At 39.7% G+C, this 22,775-nt stretch overlaps 1 protein-coding gene across 4 annotated transcripts in view; it reads right to left on the minus strand.

The window, feature by feature from the left end:
• RIPOR3 (RIPOR family member 3) overlaps nucleotides 1-22,775 on the minus strand; it is a 52,796-nt gene that overhangs the window by 17,264 nt on the left and 12,757 nt on the right. For 3 of the 4 annotated variants that reach the window (XM_086622950.1, XM_086622951.1, XM_086622952.1), the window contains 10 exons: nucleotides 14,033-14,161; nucleotides 9,867-10,013; nucleotides 6,986-7,064; nucleotides 6,213-6,236; nucleotides 6,030-6,083; nucleotides 5,154-5,303; nucleotides 4,583-4,646; nucleotides 4,167-4,210; nucleotides 3,360-3,485; nucleotides 1,065-1,210 (listed from right to left, as the gene is read on the minus strand). In XM_086622950.1, the coding sequence (XP_086479076.1) occupies nucleotides 1,065-1,210; nucleotides 3,360-3,485; nucleotides 4,167-4,210; nucleotides 4,583-4,646; nucleotides 5,154-5,303; nucleotides 6,030-6,083; nucleotides 6,213-6,236; nucleotides 6,986-7,064; nucleotides 9,867-10,013; nucleotides 14,033-14,133 (935 nt within the window). In that variant the 5' untranslated portion in view covers nucleotides 14,134-14,161. The remainder of the gene's footprint in view (nucleotides 1-1,064; nucleotides 1,211-3,359; nucleotides 3,486-4,166; nucleotides 4,211-4,582; nucleotides 4,647-5,153; nucleotides 5,304-6,029; nucleotides 6,084-6,212; nucleotides 6,237-6,985; nucleotides 7,065-9,866; nucleotides 10,014-14,032; nucleotides 14,162-22,775) is intronic. The other variant, XM_086622953.1, reaches the window with a different exon arrangement.

Consider the following 22,775-nt stretch of genomic DNA (forward strand, 5'->3'; position numbering starts at 1 on the left):
CCTCAAGTCAGCACAAAGTGGCCTTTCAAGAAGGTCCATGGAGGTGTGTTCACATGCCTCTCTGCCATGTTGGGTTGGGAAGAACTGAGGACTGCAGTAAGCCATGTAAAAAAAAAGTACTAGCGAACAGTGCCCATTGGGCACTTCACTAAGATGGCAAGATTTAACCTCTGGACAGCAGTAAATGGAAACAGGTTACAAAGTTTTGATTTGTTGCAGACAAGACTCTCAGTATGGACTGACAGTCCCATAAAGCAGAAATAACAGTACCACTTCAAAAATCCATGGTGGTGTGTCTAAAGTGAGGAAGAAGTTCCAGTGCAGCAGCCACAAAAGAGAGAATTTGCTTTTAATAACATCAATAATCCACTACAAGAAAAATAATCGATTTACAAAATTTAAATATAAAACAATTCAAACAAATCACAGGCACCATGAAAATACTCAGCTAATTTTAAAAGTGCATCTGTAACCAAGCTTCCCTGTAGTACACAAGCAGGCCTTGTATCGATAACCATAACTGTAGTGCAAATAGGAAGGTGCTAAGTCTTTGGGAAAGCTTTGTTTTTAACAAATTGTGGCTGGGTAACAGTGATTGTCCTAAAATTTCAACTACATATGTTTTCATTGTGCCTAGGAGCCACTATTTTCTGTTTTGTTTCATCATCTTTAAGATTATTGTTCATGTTTTATAGATGTACATACATTGCTTGGAGCTGGACTTGAACGTTCACTCTGGAGATTAGTAATATAAGGAAAAGCCAACCAGCCAGGGATGTGGCTACCCGTGGCTCTGATAACAGCAGCACAAAGAACTGAAGGGACACAGAAATAGCTTCTGTCCCTTCCCCTCTCCTCTTCCTTAGAACTGGTCCACAGAATCAGAGATCAGGCACAGCAGCTGGGTTTGCTGTGAGGAAGCATGTGGCTGCTATCTATCCTGCACCTGCTCTGCAATCAGAAAGAAGACTATGATGTTGAACACTACTAAGTGACATATTTTGGAGCCTTTAATTTATTTCAAATGTTTAGCTCCAGCTTTTTTCATTTGAAGCTGTACTTACTTCCAGAGGACCTCCAGCTGTAGCTTGATGGTGCCCAGTTCAGTTATATCCACAATGATTGCCTGAGGCTTGGTTGTAAAGAAGTTTATGGTGTCACATGTCACAACACCAACCAGAATAGTGGCCAGTCCTCGCAGCTCTGTCACCTGCAGGAAGAGACAAACATATCAACTTTCATCTTACCAGACAATCCTAAGTCACATGCACGGAAAGGAGAACACCCCAGGCTCAGATCTGCTCTGAGGCCCACAACAAACTTACAATCTTGATACTCAGTTCTGGGCTCTTAAACTGTTGCGAGCCAATATTCCCAAATGGAATGTGTCAGAGCAGGCTAGCAAAGAAGAAAGAAGTTCTATGAGCTGGGGAGAAACAGAGCTGCACAGCACTTCTGACAACAGAATTTGGTAGACTGATTTTAAGAAAAATTAGTCTGAAATTTGGAAATTCTAGCTCTGGTATACATACAAGCACTTGTCATTTATAGCACAGTCTGGCTTGGCTACATATCAGAACAACATTGTCTTGAAAACATATTACAGAGAAGTATATTAGCCTACCCACACTAGCCCATTTCAGCTCTCACTGGCCTAAAGGTTCTGGAAGCACAACTGTCCGCATCCACTATGACTCTCCTAACTGTCCTGAGCTCAGCTGTGGACCAAAAACCAGAATTTGTAAGCGTGAGTTCTTTCCTCTAGCTCTGCAAGTAGCTCCAAGTTTGTTATCGATGCAGTTACAGGCCTGCATTTTTTTCCAGCCTGGTACTTTGCTTCTTCACTACTTTAAAAGAAAAAACAAAACGAATCAAACATTTGCTATAAAAACATACTTGCAATTGGAGATCAAATTGTTCTAGAAGTGCATAAGGCATGAGACTCAGCACAGAATTTTAGCATAAATGCCTGAAGTCCACTTCGGGAATTAGTTACATGCCTACATCTCATTAAGAGCTCGCAAAAATTTTGTTGCTAGGCTCCTCTTGGAACAATCTTTGGCACTTCTCATTTTTTTCCCTTTTTTTTAAACCAGCTATGTATTTGTACTGAGTGAAAATTATTAAGTACAAAGTGGAAACAGCAGGAGGGCGTGGAGAATATTAGTCAGTAGACTTTCATAAGCTGACAAAAAGAGTAAAACTATCATTGTCATACAAAGTAATACCAGTTTTTACAACTATTATGGGAAAACAGGGATCTTAATTAGCCTCTCACCTGATATTCATTGCATAGTGGCAGCAAAAAAGCACATTATAGGCACATTTTCAAAGGCTGTGCTGGCAAGATGCTAAAGAGTCTCTCCCTTGTAACCCAGTTCTTGCAGCCAGATAGGAGGGAAACATTGCAATAGCTGCTTTAACACAGCTGCCAGACCTAGAAACCCTGCGCTGGCAGAGTTTCCTAGTAGAACAGGATCCAGCACAGCCTTCCATCTCAGCTCCTTTTAGGTTGCCAGGAGTCCAGCCCATGAAAGATGCCAAGACTACAGCGGAAATGCTGTTTAAGGATTAACTCCACCTGCTAGGTAAGTGCCAGAACCAATGACAGTAGCAACTGCACAAGAGCCTCTGAAGACCACAAGCTACCCCTCAGGGGTAGCCACAATGTGTTAACTATGTATCACAAGCCACTAGCACTGGTCTCTTACTGTTAAAGACATGACCACTTCCAAGGCACTTCAAAAAAGTGTCAGAACTCTGAATAAAGATACAAAGCACAGATAGCAGATAGTTTGTACCAGCACATAAATGCCATTGGTTCTTTGCAGATATGGAGCATATCTGGAGTAGAACACAAGAAAAGAAGCTGCAGCACACCCAGATAAAGAGACAACTTGAACTATACATTCAAAACATACACATGTGCAATGATATGCTTTCCATATACATATTTCTCTTTTTCAATAGAGAACAGAACTCCAGGTACTTAATATTCCACATAGGTGATATAAAAATATATATACATACACATCTTTTTGTCTCCACATCTAGACTTCACCCTAAAAAATTCCAGATATTGACCTTTCTTTAAAAAAAAAAAGAACAACCACCACATATATCAGACTCCAGAACATTGGAAAGTAGGTGCACGAAGAGTTACGAGTGCAAGCAGCAAGGGAAAAACAGTAGATATCTGTTCAGTAAGCAGAACATTGACTAATTACCATTTTTGCCTGACTAGGAAAAGAAAACTACTTAAGAGATTTGACAAATGCTTGGTAGCCTAACAGGTAAGCAGAAGTATGGCAGAAGACATGTTAGCCCACTGATTCCAATCCAACCATTATACACCACACCTTGATTTCAAACTTCTCGTGGAGATTTGGTATAAAAACCTTTTCTTCCTCATCCCATGTTTGGCTGTCATCAGTCTCAATCTTGCCTTTCAACCTCCATTTTTGGCGTCCCAGTCTCACAAACACCTAGAAACCACAAAAAGAAAAGGATATTGGGTCAACATATCCCAGAAGGTTCCCTTCAGTCCACAGGCCTCGCGCTGTTTCAGTATCGCAGAGGCAAAGCCATTCCTTTGATCACAATACATTTAGTAACTTGGATAAAGCCAGAAGACTGGAGGCAAGCATTCAGGTTGCAGGTTTTAACACCTTAACTCTGTGCCAAATGACACATCTCACTCTTTCTAGAAGAGCTGCAAAACTATGTTGCATAACAAGTGTAGCGGTACTGAAATACAAGACACACTGGAATTCATTTGGAACTGTTGGAAGTAGGAAAGCAACCCAGTAAGATACTAAGATGCATTGAAATCATGCCAAGAGCAATCCTCTAAGAAACAGGCAGCAACCGTTCCTTGATTCCAGGGCAACTTTGAAGACAAAGATCTGACAGGTTGGTTTTGATAGACAATTGCTGCCATCTTTTAAACCCTCCCTTAACACTTGAATCACATCTTTCCCTCTTCAGTCTCAAAGGAGAGAGCAGCTAGTGAACGTGCTGAAGCACCGTTCTCATCAGAACAGTGCACGGTTTTATGAGTCTGTTTCCTGTTCCCCTTCTACACGCTGCACCCTTGCTCTCCTGTTCCTCTACTGCCAACTCACAGCGGTAAAATGAAGGACAAAATGAATTGCTTTATACTGCACCTCATACTGGTCCCCCGGGCAGAGACGTGCAAAGCCCACCAACCCTGAAAAGAGAAGGAAAGTTCCTAATTGTAGAGTTTTACAGTGTCCCACAAAGCCTCAGCTTGCAATAAACAATGTGACTCTCTGGCTAACACCCCTCTGTGCAGAAGACATGCCACCAGCCCAAAGGACAAACTTTAGTTGAGCTGAGGAAAGAAAGCTTGTCAGTTTTTGTACTCAAATATAAAATAACATTGCAAATCTGTTTTAAGCACTGAAGCAGACAGAATTTTGCCGAAATTGTGTTCAGGGTCTGATCCAGAAAGCCAGAGAAAGCAACTGACATTGAACAAACGGACTCAGTGGATCAGATTGCTACACAGGAAACTCCAAATCAGTTGATGAGTCTTGAAGGAAACAAGAAAGGAATGTACCTTTCATCTTCAAGTGAAACTCTCCCAAATGGACCTCCAATGCCCCTTCTATAAAGCACATGTCCTGGAAGAAAGAGTGAATAGTCACTACAATTGAAAAGCAGTGGCTGCCTTCTCATACACGCCATTTTCTTATCTCATCTTTAAAGGACTTGGGCTTTGTGTTCTGCCACACCACAGAAGAGTGGAACTGCTTGAGCATTTCACTGCAAGTTACCTTCCACTGTCTGTTTTGTAAAAATAGCATAGCTTATTCATTATTTAATTCTCATCCCACTACTTCCAGTGGAAGTCATAATGGACCCCAGTAACAAAGCAGAAATTCAAAGGATTTTTCACTAGTCTTCAACGAAGTCAAGTTGAGTAGGGGCAAAAGAAGGGCACAGAATTCAAGAGCTTTGCCTGTAAGATATTTATCTCAAAAGCTTCTAGTTCATATTACGTACCTGTATCTGAGTCACATGTTAAGTTTTCAACCCACACCATAAAAAAAAAAGAGCCAGTAGCAAGTCCTGGTAAATATTTTGCTAAGGAACAGTCATGTCTATTACATGTGTATCGTATTTCCTACCTCTGTGCATTCTTGGAAGTTCTTGTAAAGCTCCACTAGGCTCTCTCTGGAAGCTTTGGTGGAAGGAGACAAGGAAAAGGCATGTTTCATATTAGTGGCCCCATCTCGTAGTCTGCACTGGATACAGTAAGCTTCATAGAGTTCTTCTACCTTTAAGATTTGGGAGGTGGGGGAAGAATGAACAAGAATTAATCCACTATAGTTTTAATAAGTTTTGGAAAGGAACATTATCAGTCTTTCCTGGCCAAAAACCCAACCAAATCCCATTATCATAGTATTGCAGAATGCTGCAACTTCTGCATTTTACAGACTGATTAGAGTGCAACAGTTTGTAGACATGCCTGCAAAAAAGCATGGGATATTGAGAAACAATTCGCTCTATTATCAGCTTAGAAGACAAGAAGTAGAGTAACACTGTTCAGGCAAAAGTTACTTGAGGAGCAGGAAACCAATTCCCTCAATACAGATTGAAACATCTATAACCTTAGCTATGCCAGAGGAAAAATTTTATTCCTTTGGAAGTGGATGGCAGACGCGCACTCTACAGAACTGCCCCTTTGGCCCCTTGTGGGAAGGGGAGGAGAACATGCAAGTCTTCCCACAGCAGCATTTTCTGAATAAACTGGCAGACCATGCAAACTGGTTTCACAGGCAAACTCAGGTTGGGTTGCACCCAACATTCAGCCTGAATAGAACCATTCAAGAAAAATAAATAAATAAAAATCCCCTCCTTCTGCAAAAAGAGTAGTTAAAGCTTTCAGAAAGTACCTAGTGTTATTCCTCTTCAGATGGATTATAACGAAAGTATTTTCTCTTTAGATAGTTCGCTCAAATAGCAGTGTAAGCCTTACACACACAAGAGCTAAGGCTCCTTACCTTGCTTATGTGAAACTCCAGTTTTCTGATGTATCTCTCCACAGAGCGGATTTGCTTTTGAAGAGGGGAAAGAGAGAGGGGACTTGAGAAATTATTTCCTAAACATGCCTTTAAGTAACACTGCAGACACATCATCAGTTCTTCTCTATTTGCAACATTTCATCTCATCCTCACAAGTCTTACCTTATCCAGGTCATAGTAGAAAGCCTGAAAGAAAAACAGCATAGGCTGAACAGGAGACCACGTGTATTTGTACATATTAACGACACTTTCACATGAACTGCAAGACTCACTATCCATATCTTAAGTTACACTAAACTGAGATGCCCGTTTTCTACAAGGAGACAGTTCAACATTTTTAGAAGTAGTTTCATTTTCTTTGCATGGTTGCTTGGTTTGTTTTCGCCAATGCTTGAAATGAGACAGTAAGAGTCTCATCACCAGCTAGAACAAGGACTTGGACATTGGTCATGGTACAGGGAAGTTTGATTTCATTATTTTTAATCTAGCTATTATTTCCCAAATGAAAGACAAAGTTGAATCTGCGAGTTGTCTTTTCATTAGCACTTTTACTTCTAGGGAGTTGTGAACATGACAGAATTTACATTGCTAGGGCACATTCACTGACTATGGAAAACAAAGCTCGATCGTTATCGTCATTTCTATCCATATAGAGTCAGGTATAAACACTGATCACTAAACAGACACAAGGAGATACCATCCCAGTGAAGGAACATGACCTGAAGAACACTGCTGGATATTGAAAATGAGAAATCCCAAGTTTAAATCTCACATCAAGAGCTAACTTGGTAAATTTCTGATTGCAATGCCTTGCTGGATCTCACCTCAGTGCTTTAGCTGGAAAACCCCTGGAAGTCCCAGATGTGAGAGGGCATCTACTTCTGTGACTTTGTTTTTTAAAGTCATTTAAGTATTTAACATTAAAATTATCTTACCAATCTGGAGTTCCTTTTTGTATCCTTGTGTCGACCAGAGAGATAATCCAATTCAGCCTGATGTGCTTCCAAGTATCCACTGGAAAATAAGAAAACCCAGAGTTACCCTCTTCTGGTACACTCATTATAACACCTCCTCAAAGAATTTTTCAGCAGAGTGTTACAAAGCAACTTCTTTCTCTAGAAGAATTCTCTTGTTTTACTCTCTAGAGATGTGAATGGCTATAAAAAGGGACATGGGTCATAGATGAGAAAGGGTGGGTTCCATAGACAAATATTTGCCCTAAATGCAAACTCAGAGGAGCCTCTGTACACAAAGAGTGTTGTCACCTAACATTTAGGGACACTGTACATGAGGAATCATAGGCAGGGCACTTGTCATTCAGTGTTTCAGCAAACAGCGCTGAATACCACCTTTCAGCATGCTAGACAGTTTCTTAATGTAACCATTACTTTTTCCAGAACAGGAACTATTTTGCAAGGTGTGAAGCACTTGGTGCCAGTTGGCTTCTATAGAGTTGCTTGCATGCAAGGGCTGTCCCTCAGGAGTTCCCACAGGGCCTTAAACTATTTCTGCTGAGACTATCTGCTTCCAACTTTGCCTTTAATACAGAGCAGATTTTGGTAGCTTTTTCCTCTTACACTTAAAAGGGAAAAAGAGTCACCTGGTAAATACTACACTATAAGACACAGTCTCTGAGCAGTCAAAGTAACTTCATTTTAGACAGCTGCACTTCTTCACGTTTGCTTTGATGCATCTCGTTTTCATACTGTTACAGAATCAGTTCCCCCAAGACACCCAGTGGCTCCAGCATTCAGCTGTCTGCTCTTCACACTTGCCTATCAACAGCTCAGTGCAAAAGTAGCCAAGGCTGGTGGCAGAAAAGGGCTTGCTTTCCTTTTGGAAGAGCTTTATGGCTTTTAGATTTAAGCACATTAGAGTTGTCAGCTTGATGGAATGGTACCCAAATGGTTAACAGAATAAAGAGTTGTTGGGATGGTACCCAGATGGTTAATGAGATAAAGTTATTTGCTGTAGCTATAAAGAAACAGGCACGTAAAACATGTTCTGTACTAAAAATTCAAGTCACTCCAGCACGAAGTGGACTTAGTCTGCATCTACTTAAAACTTGGACTTTGCATTGCTATTTGATACAGTGGCTTTCTGTAGGTTACTTTAGTCAATCAGTTAGCTCCTCAGTTTTGGCAGGAGCCTGGTCATATGGCATTCCCTGCAGAACTGGGAACAAGTTCTGATCCACTTTATGGTTTCGTCTCTCTATGCTCCGATAAATTATAAACTCTGCAAAAACATTTGGTTTCATTATTTGTTTTAAATCTAAATCCACTAATAAGACATTGACAGATATTTTTAGGGCTAAGATTTTATAGTCTTTTATTGGAATAAAAACATGACACATCTGCGTTTACAATGCATTATTATAGTGTTTTACGTTCTTTGCTTAAGAAAACAAACTATGATCAAATTGTTACAGTAGCAAAACTCTGAGGACAGCAGCAACATAGATGAAGGAACTGTTAGTTAGTAGCATGCCAGTAGAAAGAGCTACAGGGTTTACAAATCCAAGGAAAAGTATTTTATCTCCCAGTAGTAGCTTCAGGGTGTAAATTAAGTTCCTATGATATTAGACTAGGCCAATCAACATCAACTGTAACAATTTAAGACGTATTATTATATAAAAAGTTTCAAGGACTCAGTTAAAGGTTGATGGGTTTCCATCACTGATGGAGGCAAACAGCACCTAGCACCACTGCCCTTCTGGTCTACAACACCATGAGAGCAAGCTCATCCGTGTTTTATTTGCCATTTCAGCACTGAATAACATCAGTGTTTCTATGAAGCAACTGACAGCCTCCTCAAAGCCAGAACACCCTAAATTCAGATTGCCAGCCCATCCTTTGATCTATATTACGTCTGCTGCATACACACATCTGCCAGATGGAGACAATGAACAAAACTGGTCTTTAGACTTTTCATTCAAGTTGGTACTGACATTGACTGTGCAGTCAACCATAATAAAGACTCTGAAAAAATGGTACATTTTAAGCAAGATGATGTTATTTACATTGCCATAAGATGATGGAGTTATACTACAGCTCTGTCTCATCACCTCAAGTCAGCTGAAGCTTTCAGGTGGATCTGCTTAGACCTTTCTCTTACAACAAGTCACCCAGAAGTGAAAGAGGACTTTTGAGCTCCAGGGTTTAATTCCATTAGAAGAAAAGAAAAGGAAAGGGGGGAAAAAAAAAAAAAAGAAAAAAGATAAAACCCCATTCCACTAGAATATCTAACTATTTACTTTAAATGTTCTCTAATTACCATAAAGAGACTAGAAATGGTTTATGAACCAGCCTCCTCATTGTGTTCTTTGCAGGGCTTTCACACCCTCACTTTCAGAGTTGATTTTAAGTCAGCTTTTTGAATCAAAGCAAACTCCACACAGCTCCATCTCCACAAACTTTCTGCCAATCACCCCCCCAGGTCTGGCTATCCCATCCATATCCAAGTCTCTCCTTGATCTGCAGGCTTTCTGTCTGCCACCCTGCATGGTCTGAATGCCTTCCTTCCTCAAGAGAGCTTAGTTGCTCCCAAGGAGATGGGAGAACCTCTGCAGAGTTCTACCTCTCACTGACTTTAGAGAAGTGTGACAAAAAAGGAACAAACAAAAACATTAGAGCACTTTGTCTGCAAGCAGACTGCCTGAGAGTGAATGAAAACTTGTTTTACAAGGTCCCAAGCCAGTGTCTGGGAAAGTCACTACTCATGTTTAGCAATGCCAGATGGAGACAGAAGAGCGATACACAGACTTAAGCAGCATGACCAGGTAAGGCAAATTACAATATTTAAAAAGGTCCTTACTTAAGTCCTTTCTTCAAAGCTTCAAAAATTTTCTTCACCTGCAGTGGCTTTGGATCCCAGATGACTGCTCCCTTCTGCAGGGAATTATAAGCCTTGGGGGACTTCAGCGACATTCTTGATCTCACTGAGCTTCTGCTGAGAGATTTTCTGTAGAAAGAGAAAACATTGGAAAGATGCAAACCCCATCACCTGGGTGAAGAGAGATGCCTAATCCACAAAGCTTCCAGGCTATAAATTACATGCCCAATCCCATATACCTTTACTCAAAAGAGCAAAGCTCTTGGACACACTGAGAATAATTTCACAGACAACAATGGAAAATTAAGTCCCAGCCGTAAATACCTACTGCAGAAGAGCTGCGAGTTTTTTGTGACTTCAACAACAATAATTTCAATAACAAACTCTCCTTCTCCAAGATTGACAGAGACTCTGAGAAGCCTAGTGGTTCTCTTTTATTTTTTTTTTTAATAAAGAAAAACTGGGCGGGTCCCCATTTTCTTGGGAAGGTGGAGGCAGGGGGGAGGCCAGGTACTGAGCAAGAAAAAGAAAAGGTCCTTTTTGTAACAGGTTAATAACAAGTTAATGTTCATACTGCTAGCAATTGTCTTAACAGACACACATGGCAGCTAGCTAAGGCCCTGTTTCTTTGTGCACATTCACACCAGTTGTTGGGTCTACTACATGACCAGTCACGTAAATCACTATACGCGACAAGGACATTCCTGTGCTCACTCTCACCTGCAATTCAGGAAAACAAGGTGACAAACTTTGATCTGCTCAAAGCCTAACTGATAAAGCTGACAAAAAAAGCCTTTAGAAATAGCTATTTCTTTGCCTGCATTCACCATTCATTTAAACGACAGCTTAGAACCCTACTACATTTTAGAAAAGCAAGCTAGCAAGCCCAGATTGCATACAAGATATACTTATCAAGGTGGGTTTTCAGAGTCTAACACATCACTTACTTTTAAAAGTAACTGCAAAACCAAAATTAAATATTATTTCTAACAGAAACCTCCCTCACAGGATTTTTTTGTGCTAACCTAAAGAGTTAAAACATCCCAAGCCATATACATATACCCGCAACACTTAAACCAGCAAATGAGCTCTCCACAACTGGTTCTTTCACATTGTCAGACTCCTGCTTAGCTTACCTTTATCTATATACTCCAGTAGGCCTTAGTTACTTTTATGCAGTTTTGTTAATACTCTCTACAAGTCAAGCCTCTAAAAAAACATTAAAGAAGTTTCCCCTTCCACCAAGCCAACTGGTTGCTCTCAGAGAAGCTTTCCACCTTTTCTACAATCTCTATCGTAAATTCAGCTCACCTGGAGAAATAATGAACTTCAACAGGCTTAATACTTCGCCACTGGCTGATTCAAGTTCTAGGCATGTGACTGAAAGCCTAAAGAGATTATTGAGCCTGGAGATTAAATCCTAGACCCAGCACACCTGAGAGCTGTCCCCAGACCTATTATAGAAACCTTTGAGTAACTACTTTAATTATCCTGGTGCTACATTTCCACTTAATTCCATTTTTAAACATATAATCTGAAAAAAATCTGATAAAATTAGATGTTGCCAAACATTACTGGACATTTTATTTCTTCATCTCAGTGATTATCTTAGGGTTTTATGATGGCTTAATGCACAGTATTAATTAACCAAACCATCTGGAGCTCAGGTTACCTATAACGAGGAACATAACTGTTAAATTAGAAGCTTAAATTAATATTGCTTTCTTTTGTAAGATAATGAACGTTTGAGTATTCCATGCAAAATGAAAGGGTTCCAACAAGAATAACACTAGAAGGGACAGTCTGGCCAATAACAGCAGTTGAAAGAGTCTCCTGAAAGGATCCTCACTTAAAATTCTTTCATGCAAAGAAGGAAATAGCATCCAGTTCCATGCTTTAGATGAGTGCTCTAATTAGCAAGATACCATATGGAAGATAAAAGATAACTCTATCTTTTGAAATTAAAAAGCCCAAATTACTCCTAGGTTTTGTTTATTTTTGGAAAGGAAAGGACTTTGATTTTTACCTTCAGAGTTTTGGGCTGCAAATCCTAAATTCAGGAAATCATTTCCCTTCAGTTAAAGTGTAGTATCTAAGCACTGCATAAGGATAACTTAGGATTCAAAATTCACCATTTTCCTCAGTGTCTCCTACTGACTGATGTAGCCCATACGTATTCAGTGCACTGATGTTAAGAATCCCATTTTCATGCATTTCACAGGAAGGTTAAGTGGCTGACATGGGCCTTTAGGGACAGTAGTTAAACGCTGGATGCTGTGTTGCTGCTTTCCCTTGTGAACTTAATAATTTAAGTATCAGATTTCCCACTTTATAGATAACAGTAATAATATTTACTTCCTGTGGAGACCATTGTGAGGAAAAGTGAAATAACGTGTCTGACTGAAAGCCTCAAAAGGAAGTTGCTAAAGAAATGCAAAAGTATATTTAGCATTTGCTTAAGAATCTCCATGTGGACCTGATTTGTGTGTCATCCTTTGGACAGACCTTGCACAGGGCCCCTGCCATCTCCTGCTGTGTTTTGCAACAGTGCCTGAGGGAGAGATAAGTTAGGAAAGGGTGATTAAAAACTTTCTTCACTATGCTGGGGAAGGCTCTCGGTGTTCACTGGGCTGTGACTATCTAGTACACAAATTTTCCTTATTGCAGTGATTTCTGAACAAAACTGTCTGTCTAAACACTTACATAACGAAAAGCAACATCATAAAAATGCATAGAGAGAGGCATTTGTTAGAAAAACTTTGCTGCTAAAAGTAATAGAATAATCTTCAGGGATATACAAACTCTTCTGTTTGGAGCATGCAGACCCTGCTGGACTGCACCTTTGTTGGAGAAACAGCTGTTCCACACTTTTCCTGGTAGATCCTTTCCCTGCTAGAACTCCCACTATGTACGTAAGCTCCAGTCTGTTCATATAATTTGTTAACAGTGTTTTTCTCAAGATCTTAGCGATTGGTGTCATTTTAGATACCTGATCTTTGCTAGGTATAATAATATTTTTCAGCTTCCACAACAAATTAATTCATTCAAATGTGAAGACTTCTTGATTACATCACAATTATGCTGGAATTTCATTTTTGCTCACAGTTTACCATGCTGTGCTTAACTAAAAGGTTAATTCAGTCATTTGGTTCTTTGAAAATATATTTTTAATATATACATATTTTATATATATAAATATATATATTTTATATATATTTTATATCTTTTATGACATGAGTCAGGTATTTTACACAATAGATTTTTTTTGACTACAATACTTTTAGAGGCATACTTTCCAATACTTCTATACGATACCACTAAACAATTCACTTTGTTATTATCCTAGCATGTATTGGCAGTCCGAGATCACATTAATTTTCCATTTATATATCATATCTTCTAAAAGCACTCGATGGGCTATACAGGGATCACTGAATTCAGAAAAAGAACAAGAGCACTTCTGCACAGCTGTGTACATAGAGCAATGCTACACAACAATTTGTAATAAGCAAAAAGGGAAAAACAGTGCAGGATGGTTTAGAAAATACCGAGCTCGACTGAAGACTGGAAGACTGGCCTGCAACCTTGGCTCTACTATACTGTTACTGACAGCAGTGACCTTGGCCTGTTTGTATTCCTCCCTTCCTCTCATTTGTGACACTGCCAGAAAGCAGCCTTTCCTTTCATGTAATGCTGCTCTGCTTAAATAACTCCAGAATAACTTGAGTTGGGTTCAGCTACACATTTTACCAGGGTTCACCATGAACATCCTCATTTTTTAAAGGCCTGTGAGATTTTTAATAACTGAAACTGTCCAGAAGGTTTTAGTCAGAAAACATCAGTTACAACTAGGCTGCTAGTAGGAAGGGTCACAGTCCTTCATTTTTCTAGAAGAAATGGACACTATTAACAGTCTGATACACAACCCCTGAAATCCAGCCATCTCTGAAGTACAGTGTGTGTAGCAGAAATATAGTACGGTGTGAAGTATAGCTATTTATCAGTGAACCGTGACAACACTCAGTAGTTTTAAGATAAAAAATAAGGAACAACTTCTACACATAGATGCTTCAGGTTAAAAAATACACTCACAGTACCTAATGTCTATTGCCCAAATGATCAGGTGCTTTTCTTTTTGTATTACTTACGCTAATTTTCTGCTTTGCACAGTGCTGAATCCAGTGAAGGAACAACTCCTGCTGATACCACCTCCATCACCAGGAGAGACAAACGTGAGTTTGACCGACATGACTGCCAGTCAGTAAGTCTATCGGCTTCTGAAATAAACAGAAAAACAGATGAGTCAAAATCTTCTTGGCAGTTCAGGCTTAGACTTGTGCTGCTTCGAGTGCTGAGCTGCATGGAAGTGGAAAATCAGAACAACAGAGAGTAGATTGAACAGAAAAAAAGACTTGTCTGCTATACACGTTTCCTCTGTTGCCATCCACAAAACTATTAATAGGGGACTGAATAGTCTAAAATGAAATCTCCCATGCCCTCTTCAATTTCTGATTGATTTTACAAACTCACTATGTAAAAGCCAGAACAGCCTCAATTCACAGGCTCTCCACACTTCTGATTTTTAAAAACCCTGCAATTGTCCCACTGCTTAAGGAGTTCAGGCCAACCGATGTATTTCCAAATCAATATGGATGCCAGAGCAATACTTAAGCTCCAGACTCAATCAGGTCCAAAAAGCAGTTCCCTGCATCTGTGCAGAGCCACACTGAAGTAAACGGTAGAATTGGCTGAGCGTGGTACTTAAGCCCAAGGCAGAAGTCTGATTTCAACAGTGAATTTCAGGTTCATGCTCCTCCTCTGGCAGGATCTCTCTTGGATTGCTCTCTTCTGTTTTCCATCAGTCAAACTCTTTTGCTTTCTGGAGAATTGTGTTCTCTGCCATATGTCTATAGCATCCAAGTTATAATATAAGTAACAGACACATCCTTCAAAGCAGCTGTAGAAAATCACCCAGACAGTTAATATACAGAAAAATTCCCTTCCTTCCCCCCTCAATCTGGTGTAATGTAAACACCACAACTGAGTAAAACTGAGTAAAACAAAAAGCTGGAGTATCTATTTGTAGAGAAAAGTTAAAACTCCAGTAAAAAGCTCTACATGGAGACGCTCTGTGTAGAAGTTTGTCCTACATTGCAGAATGTGCTCTGAAGAACAGTGAGCTCTTAATCTATCAGAGTAGATACTGGCAAGAAACATCCACACTCAACCCCTATGCCTGACATTATCCCACCAGCATGGCTACAATTAGCCAGACTAGAAGCCCAGAAATGTCAGGATAAGACTCTTCCTGGCTCTGCCACTAACCTGGAGAGCAACATAACTCAATGCTCTTCCAGACTGCATATAAAGAACTGATTGTTTGAACTATACTTACCGAGAGGGGTGAGATTTGAGAGTGTTATGCTAATTCTGGGCTAGTCTACAAGTACAGGGAATTGCTGTAAGTGACCCTGCTTTAGGTACCATTATCTACCAAAGCAGCAACAGAAGTCATGGACTTCTGCAAGCTGAGACCCTGCAGCGAGACCGGACTGTTTCATTAGAAGCTGCTCAGTCAGTTCCCTGGGCTGAGGTCTAAGACTCCCATTTCTGTGCCTATTTTACAGGCTGTGCCAAGCTCATGAACACATTTGTGAAAAACAGGCAAAATATTTCAGAAGAAGATGTGAAAATGATAAAGTTGAGCCAACCAGCTACCTGCTTTGCAAGCAACACAGTTTGTCAAAAGAGGTGTTGGGCATGGCTAGGTATCTCAGTGCATCGAAGTCTACACGACTCCATAGCTTCAGTAGTATCAATAGAAATCTCTTACATGGAAAAATTGAGGTGCATCTTAATCTCCTTTTAATCAAACTGTACAGCACTTACATTCTCTTGCTGTGAAAGGATGCCTCCTTAACACCCCTAATCAGAGACTGTACTTGCATCACAACACAGCTGAAGTTTCAAAATATTTTCCATTCTTTCCTCTAGTTTTCAGATGCTTATAAGTCTGTGAACAGTCACTCCATCAAAAGGATCATTAGACTGAAAAAAACACACAACTTACTGAAAAATGCAATTGCGTAACAAGCTGTTCAAGGAAGAAATAAAAGGAAGAGCCTCATGGTTATTGACCACATCCCTCACCCAGGCTAAGCCAGATTCCCAGCATGTATTCTTCAGCTCCATAACCTGGGAAAGTTAGTTCATGAGTAAAAGGGAAGAAGAAAGCACAGGAAATTTTGTCTGATTTTACAGGACTCCTAAAGCCTGCATAGCATGAGACTGAAAGCCTTCGAAGCATATAGATATGGAACAAACAAAACCAGGCAGACCCTTGACAGGGAATAGAAAGTGGGAAATGATGAGAAGGCTCTTGAAGTAAAACCTACGCTACTGAACTCTAGATGTGAATGATTAAGTTGGAAATGTACAGACCCCAAAACTCAGTTGCTGAAAGAAATAAATTGCTTAAATTGCCTAAACTTGATTCTGTTGCCACATGCATTTTTACAAATCACATATAATTCTGGCCTTCAAGAAGATACGGTTGCAAATTAGTCCAAACAAGAGATAAACTGGACCTCACTTGCACACAGCATTAAAAAATTCTCACGGGTCGTTTGTGCTTTTTAACCGCACGAAGCTCAGTCCCCAGGGCCACTGACCCGGCCATGCCCCGCTGCAGCGCGCAGCCACGCTCAGAGGCAACTCACAAGCACATTTCACAGATCCCTCTTATAAGAACGAAGAGAATCTAAATAATGTTAGGAAAGCACCATTAAAGGGGTTATCTTTCTTACTTTGAAATAACGTCAACAAAGTCAAATACCTCTCGGTACACACCTGCATATATATATTTTTTGTAGCTATCTAGAAATCTTACAGCTCATTTCACTTCTGAGTAGAAGACCATAAGTAGGATGTCAAGATAATATTTTACTTGTAAGAAAGATTTATAAATGTTGCTGTTTAAACAGAGTTTTGCTAGCCAGAGTGTCTGTATAGAAGTGCTGAGCTGTGTTACAACTGCCCCTGAGAAAAAGCATCTGGACACATCTCAAATTCAACTCTCCCTGTAGGCTAGAAATAAATTAGATAAGGACCCCCGACAAAGCTGAGTTCAATTCTGTCTTCCAACCTGCTGTGTAGGTCAATGTCTCCAAATCCCATAAATACAGGGATTATACCTTGGGGAGCAGAGGCACTTACTCACTTTTAATCTTCCCAAAAAGCACAGAACACGAATACGGTAGCTAGGTAAGGGCTGGCATATGTAGAGTGCAAAAATACCAGGCCAAACTGAAGGAGTCTGTTACCAGGGGCGATGGAAACACTCAACTACCAGGAAAAAGAAGGAGTCTTGAAAAAGCCTTATAAAGCTTTTTGAGTCTTACATAGACCTCCAAACTGCCAGGTACTAATCTACCCATACATTTTAATACGTGCAGTTTTGTCAGATTGAGACTTCAGGTCTCAGAAAGGTATTTGTAATATAAATCTAAAGAGTATTTTTTTCAAATTAAAGGAGTATGTTTGTTTGTCCCTGTTTCAGTGATGTGCCAATGATTTGTCATAATACACTATCAGCATTTAACCTTCAGTGTTACCAAGTATCCAGGCATGTAAAGCCAAACATCTGAGCTTCTCTGCAGCAGCCAGTTCACTCAAAATTCCATCTTCTGCTTCGTCTCTGTTAGTATTAGGATATTCCTCAAGCCAAATGACCTTCATCCTCTACAAACAAAAAGCTGGTGTCTGTTTGTGTTTATGGCTAAACTTTTCCAGCCCTAGTCACATATTTAATTGTTTCTGGGCACAATGGTTTCAACAATTTTATGAGGAAAATATGACTCACTGACTTCTTGCAAAATACTTCTGCTTGTGTTTTGTACTTTAAATTAGTCGCCATGTTTTTCTTTTAGTGTCTCCAAGAGGGTCACTTGAACTTGGTGAACTATTGCTAGAGTGAGGTATTACTGTTTCCTTAAAATGTATAGTCTTTCGATTGTGAATGACCAGTTGGTTAAGAGACACACACTTGCTTCTAGTTGTGTCCGTAAAAGCTGCACTAGACTCGTGCTGCCTTCGGCTGATTGTGAACACGCACATCGAGCTGACAGCCCCGGCATCAAGTGGCTACAGATCTCACTAGGATGTCCGTGTCCACTGTTCACTGGCTTCAGCAAGCAGCAGCTGCCTAACAAAGTAAAAGCCAGGTTGAAATCAAGTAAACTATTAGTGACTATAGGAAATAACCACAATGACTGAACACAAACTATCAAACGCCAATCACTTCAACGTCTTAGGATCGTGCTTGTGATTCTGGATACGTTATGGGATCACGACCATTTGTCTTATGCCCCTTGATGCTAACTTTCTCTTCACATTCTTAGATTATTGTTGTTATTTTTATACATAATTTTATTTTTAAATATTACATTAGCTTTACTTGGAAGGACAATAGAGCCATTCTATCTGCTAGTTGTGGAAAATGACCAGAGGTGATTTCATTTTGTATTATCACAACATAATCCTTTTCTCAGTATCAGATGTGCTCAACATTTTATTGGAGGGATTGCAGCCTTGACGCTAAAATACGTGGCTTATATTTGTGCCTATATGGAGAATCCTCTTAGCAAGTGGATTTCTGCACAACATGGTACACAGATTTTCCTGTAGGGTTGCCACCTAGAATCTACGTCTTTTCAGAGCATAGTTTTACAAAATTCACTTCAGTTCTATGACAGCCAAGCAAATTTGCCATTAAGGTGTACCGGTTCTATACCATTTCTACTGAAACTCAGTTTTCACTGTACGTAACCAAAATCAGTCGTGATTAAGTAGATGAACATTTTAGGGACTTTAGAGACATTCTCTGGACTTACTCTAGAGATGATCTGTGATTCCAACTAACCATCTGCTGTTTCAAAAAAACCTTCAGTCAAAGGTGCTAAGTTACTCATTTCACTTCCCTGAATTCATTACAAACTCCACCACAATAACTGTTTACCTGCTATAATTGCATCTGTATTAGGGCTTTAGCTGACAGAAATATATATTCCAAACACTTAATAGGTGAAAAGGCAACCCTAACATAATTACACCAGAAAATTTCCAGCACAAGTCATCAAACTTAAGACCGATTTTGCAAACTGGGCTACATTTGTCTACCATCACATTGATGTAACCACAATTATTCTTCTTCCTCTAATTTATTTTAAAACTCAGGAACAATGGAATTAACTAACACTTCTGGATGCTTATGGTGGGTGGTATCCATTTGAAAACACTTGGGGCAGACAATGGCATTTGAGTCTTTCATTACACTGATTAAAAAAAAATCAGACCACCACAATGTATTACAATACCATCAAACTTCTTGAACAAAGTCTTACAGCTGATCTGGGCCTGAACCACTGAAGCTTTCTGTGATTTCAGTGTTCCCTGGAACAGGCTGGAAATCTCCAGACCTTGGCACTCACTCTGCAGTGTTGGACATCTAAAGAATCCGGACCATTAAAATTAATGAAACTCCTGAGATGTGATAACATCATGACTCAGCCCTAATTCTCTAAAGGTAGATGTGATGAAGGCTGACTGAACAAAGAATGAAGTAACCATCTTGCATACAGCACAGTGTTGAATCCACTGGGAAAATACACACTATATTTAATCTTTGCTCTCGAGCATTCTTAGAAAAATCATTGACCTCAGTAGCAATGTCTACTTTGCTAGATAAACATTCCAAATTTATGATTAAAGCCCCTTAAAACTTTTAAGCATTTTTGTTCAATTGTTAGACAAACATTCTATTTATACTGTTATTGGCAGAACTAAGAAAAATGTCTCTGATTATTTTTCTAGACATGAAAAGTCATTTGAATTAGGGAGACAGAAAGTGCTCTTGATGCTACATCTTGATATAGGCATTTTAACACAGGATTACACTCAAATAGAGATCCTTTCTTCAGACATATCCTTTCTGTGGAAAGTACTCACAGCACAAGGATTCACAGCAGAACTTGAAAAGCTTATATGTAATTCACTGGAATAGGAATTCTGACTTGTGGATATCATCTACCTAGAAGTGGTGTCTTGCACCAACACATATAACATGTAACTAGTCCACCACACAGACAGGGGAAGAGCCACTGCAGTTACAGATATAGAAAATACGTTTGGTATTTTGTTTATCATATTGACATGCAAAACAGATTCATGAAAATGGAGGAAATAGAGACAAATGGCTGCCTGTGATGAGCTCTTGAAATTTTCCCCTTCCTACTTTACCATCCACCTATGAAGCACTAAGAGGTAAATTTGCTTCTTCCTTGCATTCTTCCCACTCTCCTATCTCACCCCTACTCATCTCTTTTCCCCCCTCGGTTCCTGTAATGGGAACAAACCAATGTAGACAGCTGAACGTGCTCAGCCTTCTTTGCAGAAAAATGCAATCTATGAGGAAACCTCCTTTTACCAAAGAGGTACGTTTGCTGCAGTGCTGTAAAGTCCATTGGATATGGACATGGCTACGTCCATGCAGCTACGTCCGCAGCCATGAACAATCATTCTTCCACTCATATTCACCAGACATTCCTGCTGCTTTAAGACTGAGCAATGTGAGCAATTACACAGCAATTTTGCTGCAAGTGGAAGATTTTGCTGCTCTACAAACCTGCACGTGTTCCACAGAACTTCTTGGCCTAAACCTGTTTAACTCAGATTATTAGATGGGTCCTTTATTTTGCAACAAATTTACATCTGTCAGGGTGTGTTTTCAAAATCTCAAATTATTTAGGAATAGAATCTCATTTTCAAAAGTAATCTAGGCTTTTAAGAGTTCCATTAATTTTCAATAAGAATTACATTCATAGCTCACATTATGTAGAAGGATGGGGCTTCAGCATGTAACTCATTTGGGTACTTTTGAAAATTTTATCCAGGCAGATTCAACTCTTAAATACTACATATCTGACATACTTTCCTCCTAGCCATATTCAAGCCATAAAAAGAAAATCAGATAAATGGCTTTGATCCAAGTTATTGCTTTAGTCATTAGGCCCTTCTACAGCTTTAGGTCAGCTTCTGGAAATGAAGTCCTGCAGTCCAGGTTTCCTATGCAGCGATAAATTAAAATATGATAAGCAGTCCCCTCAGACAGCTTCTCCTGTGCTGGAGGTAGTGTCTCTGATGTAACCATTTCTAGTGTAGTTCTTTGAACACAGGACTCAACTTTCAAGTCCAAGACAACCTGTTTTTCAAGGCTGCGATTCATAATGTTACTGTATTTCTAATTAGTTTTCATCTAAGCATACAGATCCAAGTTCTATTCTCAGTGACACTGGTGCACATCCAGAGGAAATTGATCAGTCATTTATTCCAGATTTCCAGTGGAATCCCAGCAGCAAATGTTGGCCCATACTTAGTTAATGACCTGGAAACTATTTTCAAGACATCATTTTGTGGTCAATTTTGTACCTCCCTCTAGTGGCAGCAGACATCAAACAAAGGAAGCGCAAAGGAGACCTTGCCACAGATCACACACTGATGTATTGCGCCTATTTCTTTTATGGAAATTTGTTACTCGGAATCCAGGTTGGCTGTAAATCCCACTGTAATCAGGGATTACATATAACCAAAATCCCCATGTACTTCCTTTGCCAGTATGTGGCATATTCACACAGCCACACGTAGTTTCTGCATGCTTGCCTGGATCATAGCTCTTCTAGTTGCTATGAGCACTTTTGCACTGAGTTTTGCTTTCCTCTTCAGGGGAAGGCACAGAACAATTCACCCATTATCAGCTGATTTATGAGCACAGGGCTTGCTGCTAGCTCCTCTGGTTTCAATTTCAAACTTGATGACAAACTCGCAAGCCTGAATCGGAGATTCAGGAATGTGGCAGGCTCCACACGCTAGCCTGACTTGCAGCTTTTTCAGCTTTGGCAGAATTAGAGTCTGCAGTTAGCTACATTATAATGAATACTTAAAAACAAATTCCTAACAAGAGAAGAAGCAGATGGCACTGAGGGAGAGCAATTTACAAGTGATGAACAGGCTCTTCCACTTCTGACAAAGGAAAATTTGCCTAGCAGCAAGGCATTGAATCCTGCCAGTTCTGTCCTTGAGAGGTTCCTCCTTCTTAATTAGGAACCCCAAGGAACATTCTTCTGTAATACATATCCCATCCTCCTTGTTCTCCCCAGTCTATGCCTGAATGTATGTTACAGATAGACTTATCAAGTGTGATCATGTCTCCATCCATCGTCTAATGCAGGAGCCTCCTAAAAGCCTATTTCCAGGTCAGTTATGAAATAAGGAAGGTCTTTTATCTCAGCCTTAGGGTTGCGGAAAGTCTGAAGTCTAAGCTTCAATAGAAACCACCATGATAGACAGATATATGTTTTGATTATTACACTGAGAAGGACATATTAACCAAAACAGATGACAAACTTCCAGTAATAGAGAAATTTTATGTCCAACAGTATGTGGGATGTTTTGATATCTTCAAAAACTGAAGTCTGCGAGTCACAATTTACCATATGTGTCCTGGGGCACGCTTCTGAAGTGGGAGAAAATATCTGTCAATTAGCTGTGTGATCAAGAAAATTGTCCCTTTATTAAGAATTAAACCATTTAGCCAACTTCCTATGGGAACCATGTTTTATTCCCATAGGTACGTCTAGGTGTTACCAAGACAATCTTGTGCCACAGAAAAAACGGAGTTGCTAAGTTAGGATCAGTATCCCAAAGAACACTGGAAAAAAAGGAAAAACATACAACATGTCATATAAGAGGGAAATAGGAGAGAGAAAAAGATTTATGTTTTAAAGCAAAGTATTTTCTTTAATGCTGAGTAGACATAGACTTAGTTTCTTCAAAGTC

The sequence above is a fragment of the Tauraco erythrolophus genome, chromosome 18, assembly GCF_009769465.1.
Source record: "Tauraco erythrolophus isolate bTauEry1 chromosome 18, bTauEry1.pri, whole genome shotgun sequence".
Classification (NCBI taxonomy): Eukaryota; Metazoa; Chordata; class Aves; order Musophagiformes; family Musophagidae; genus Tauraco; species Tauraco erythrolophus.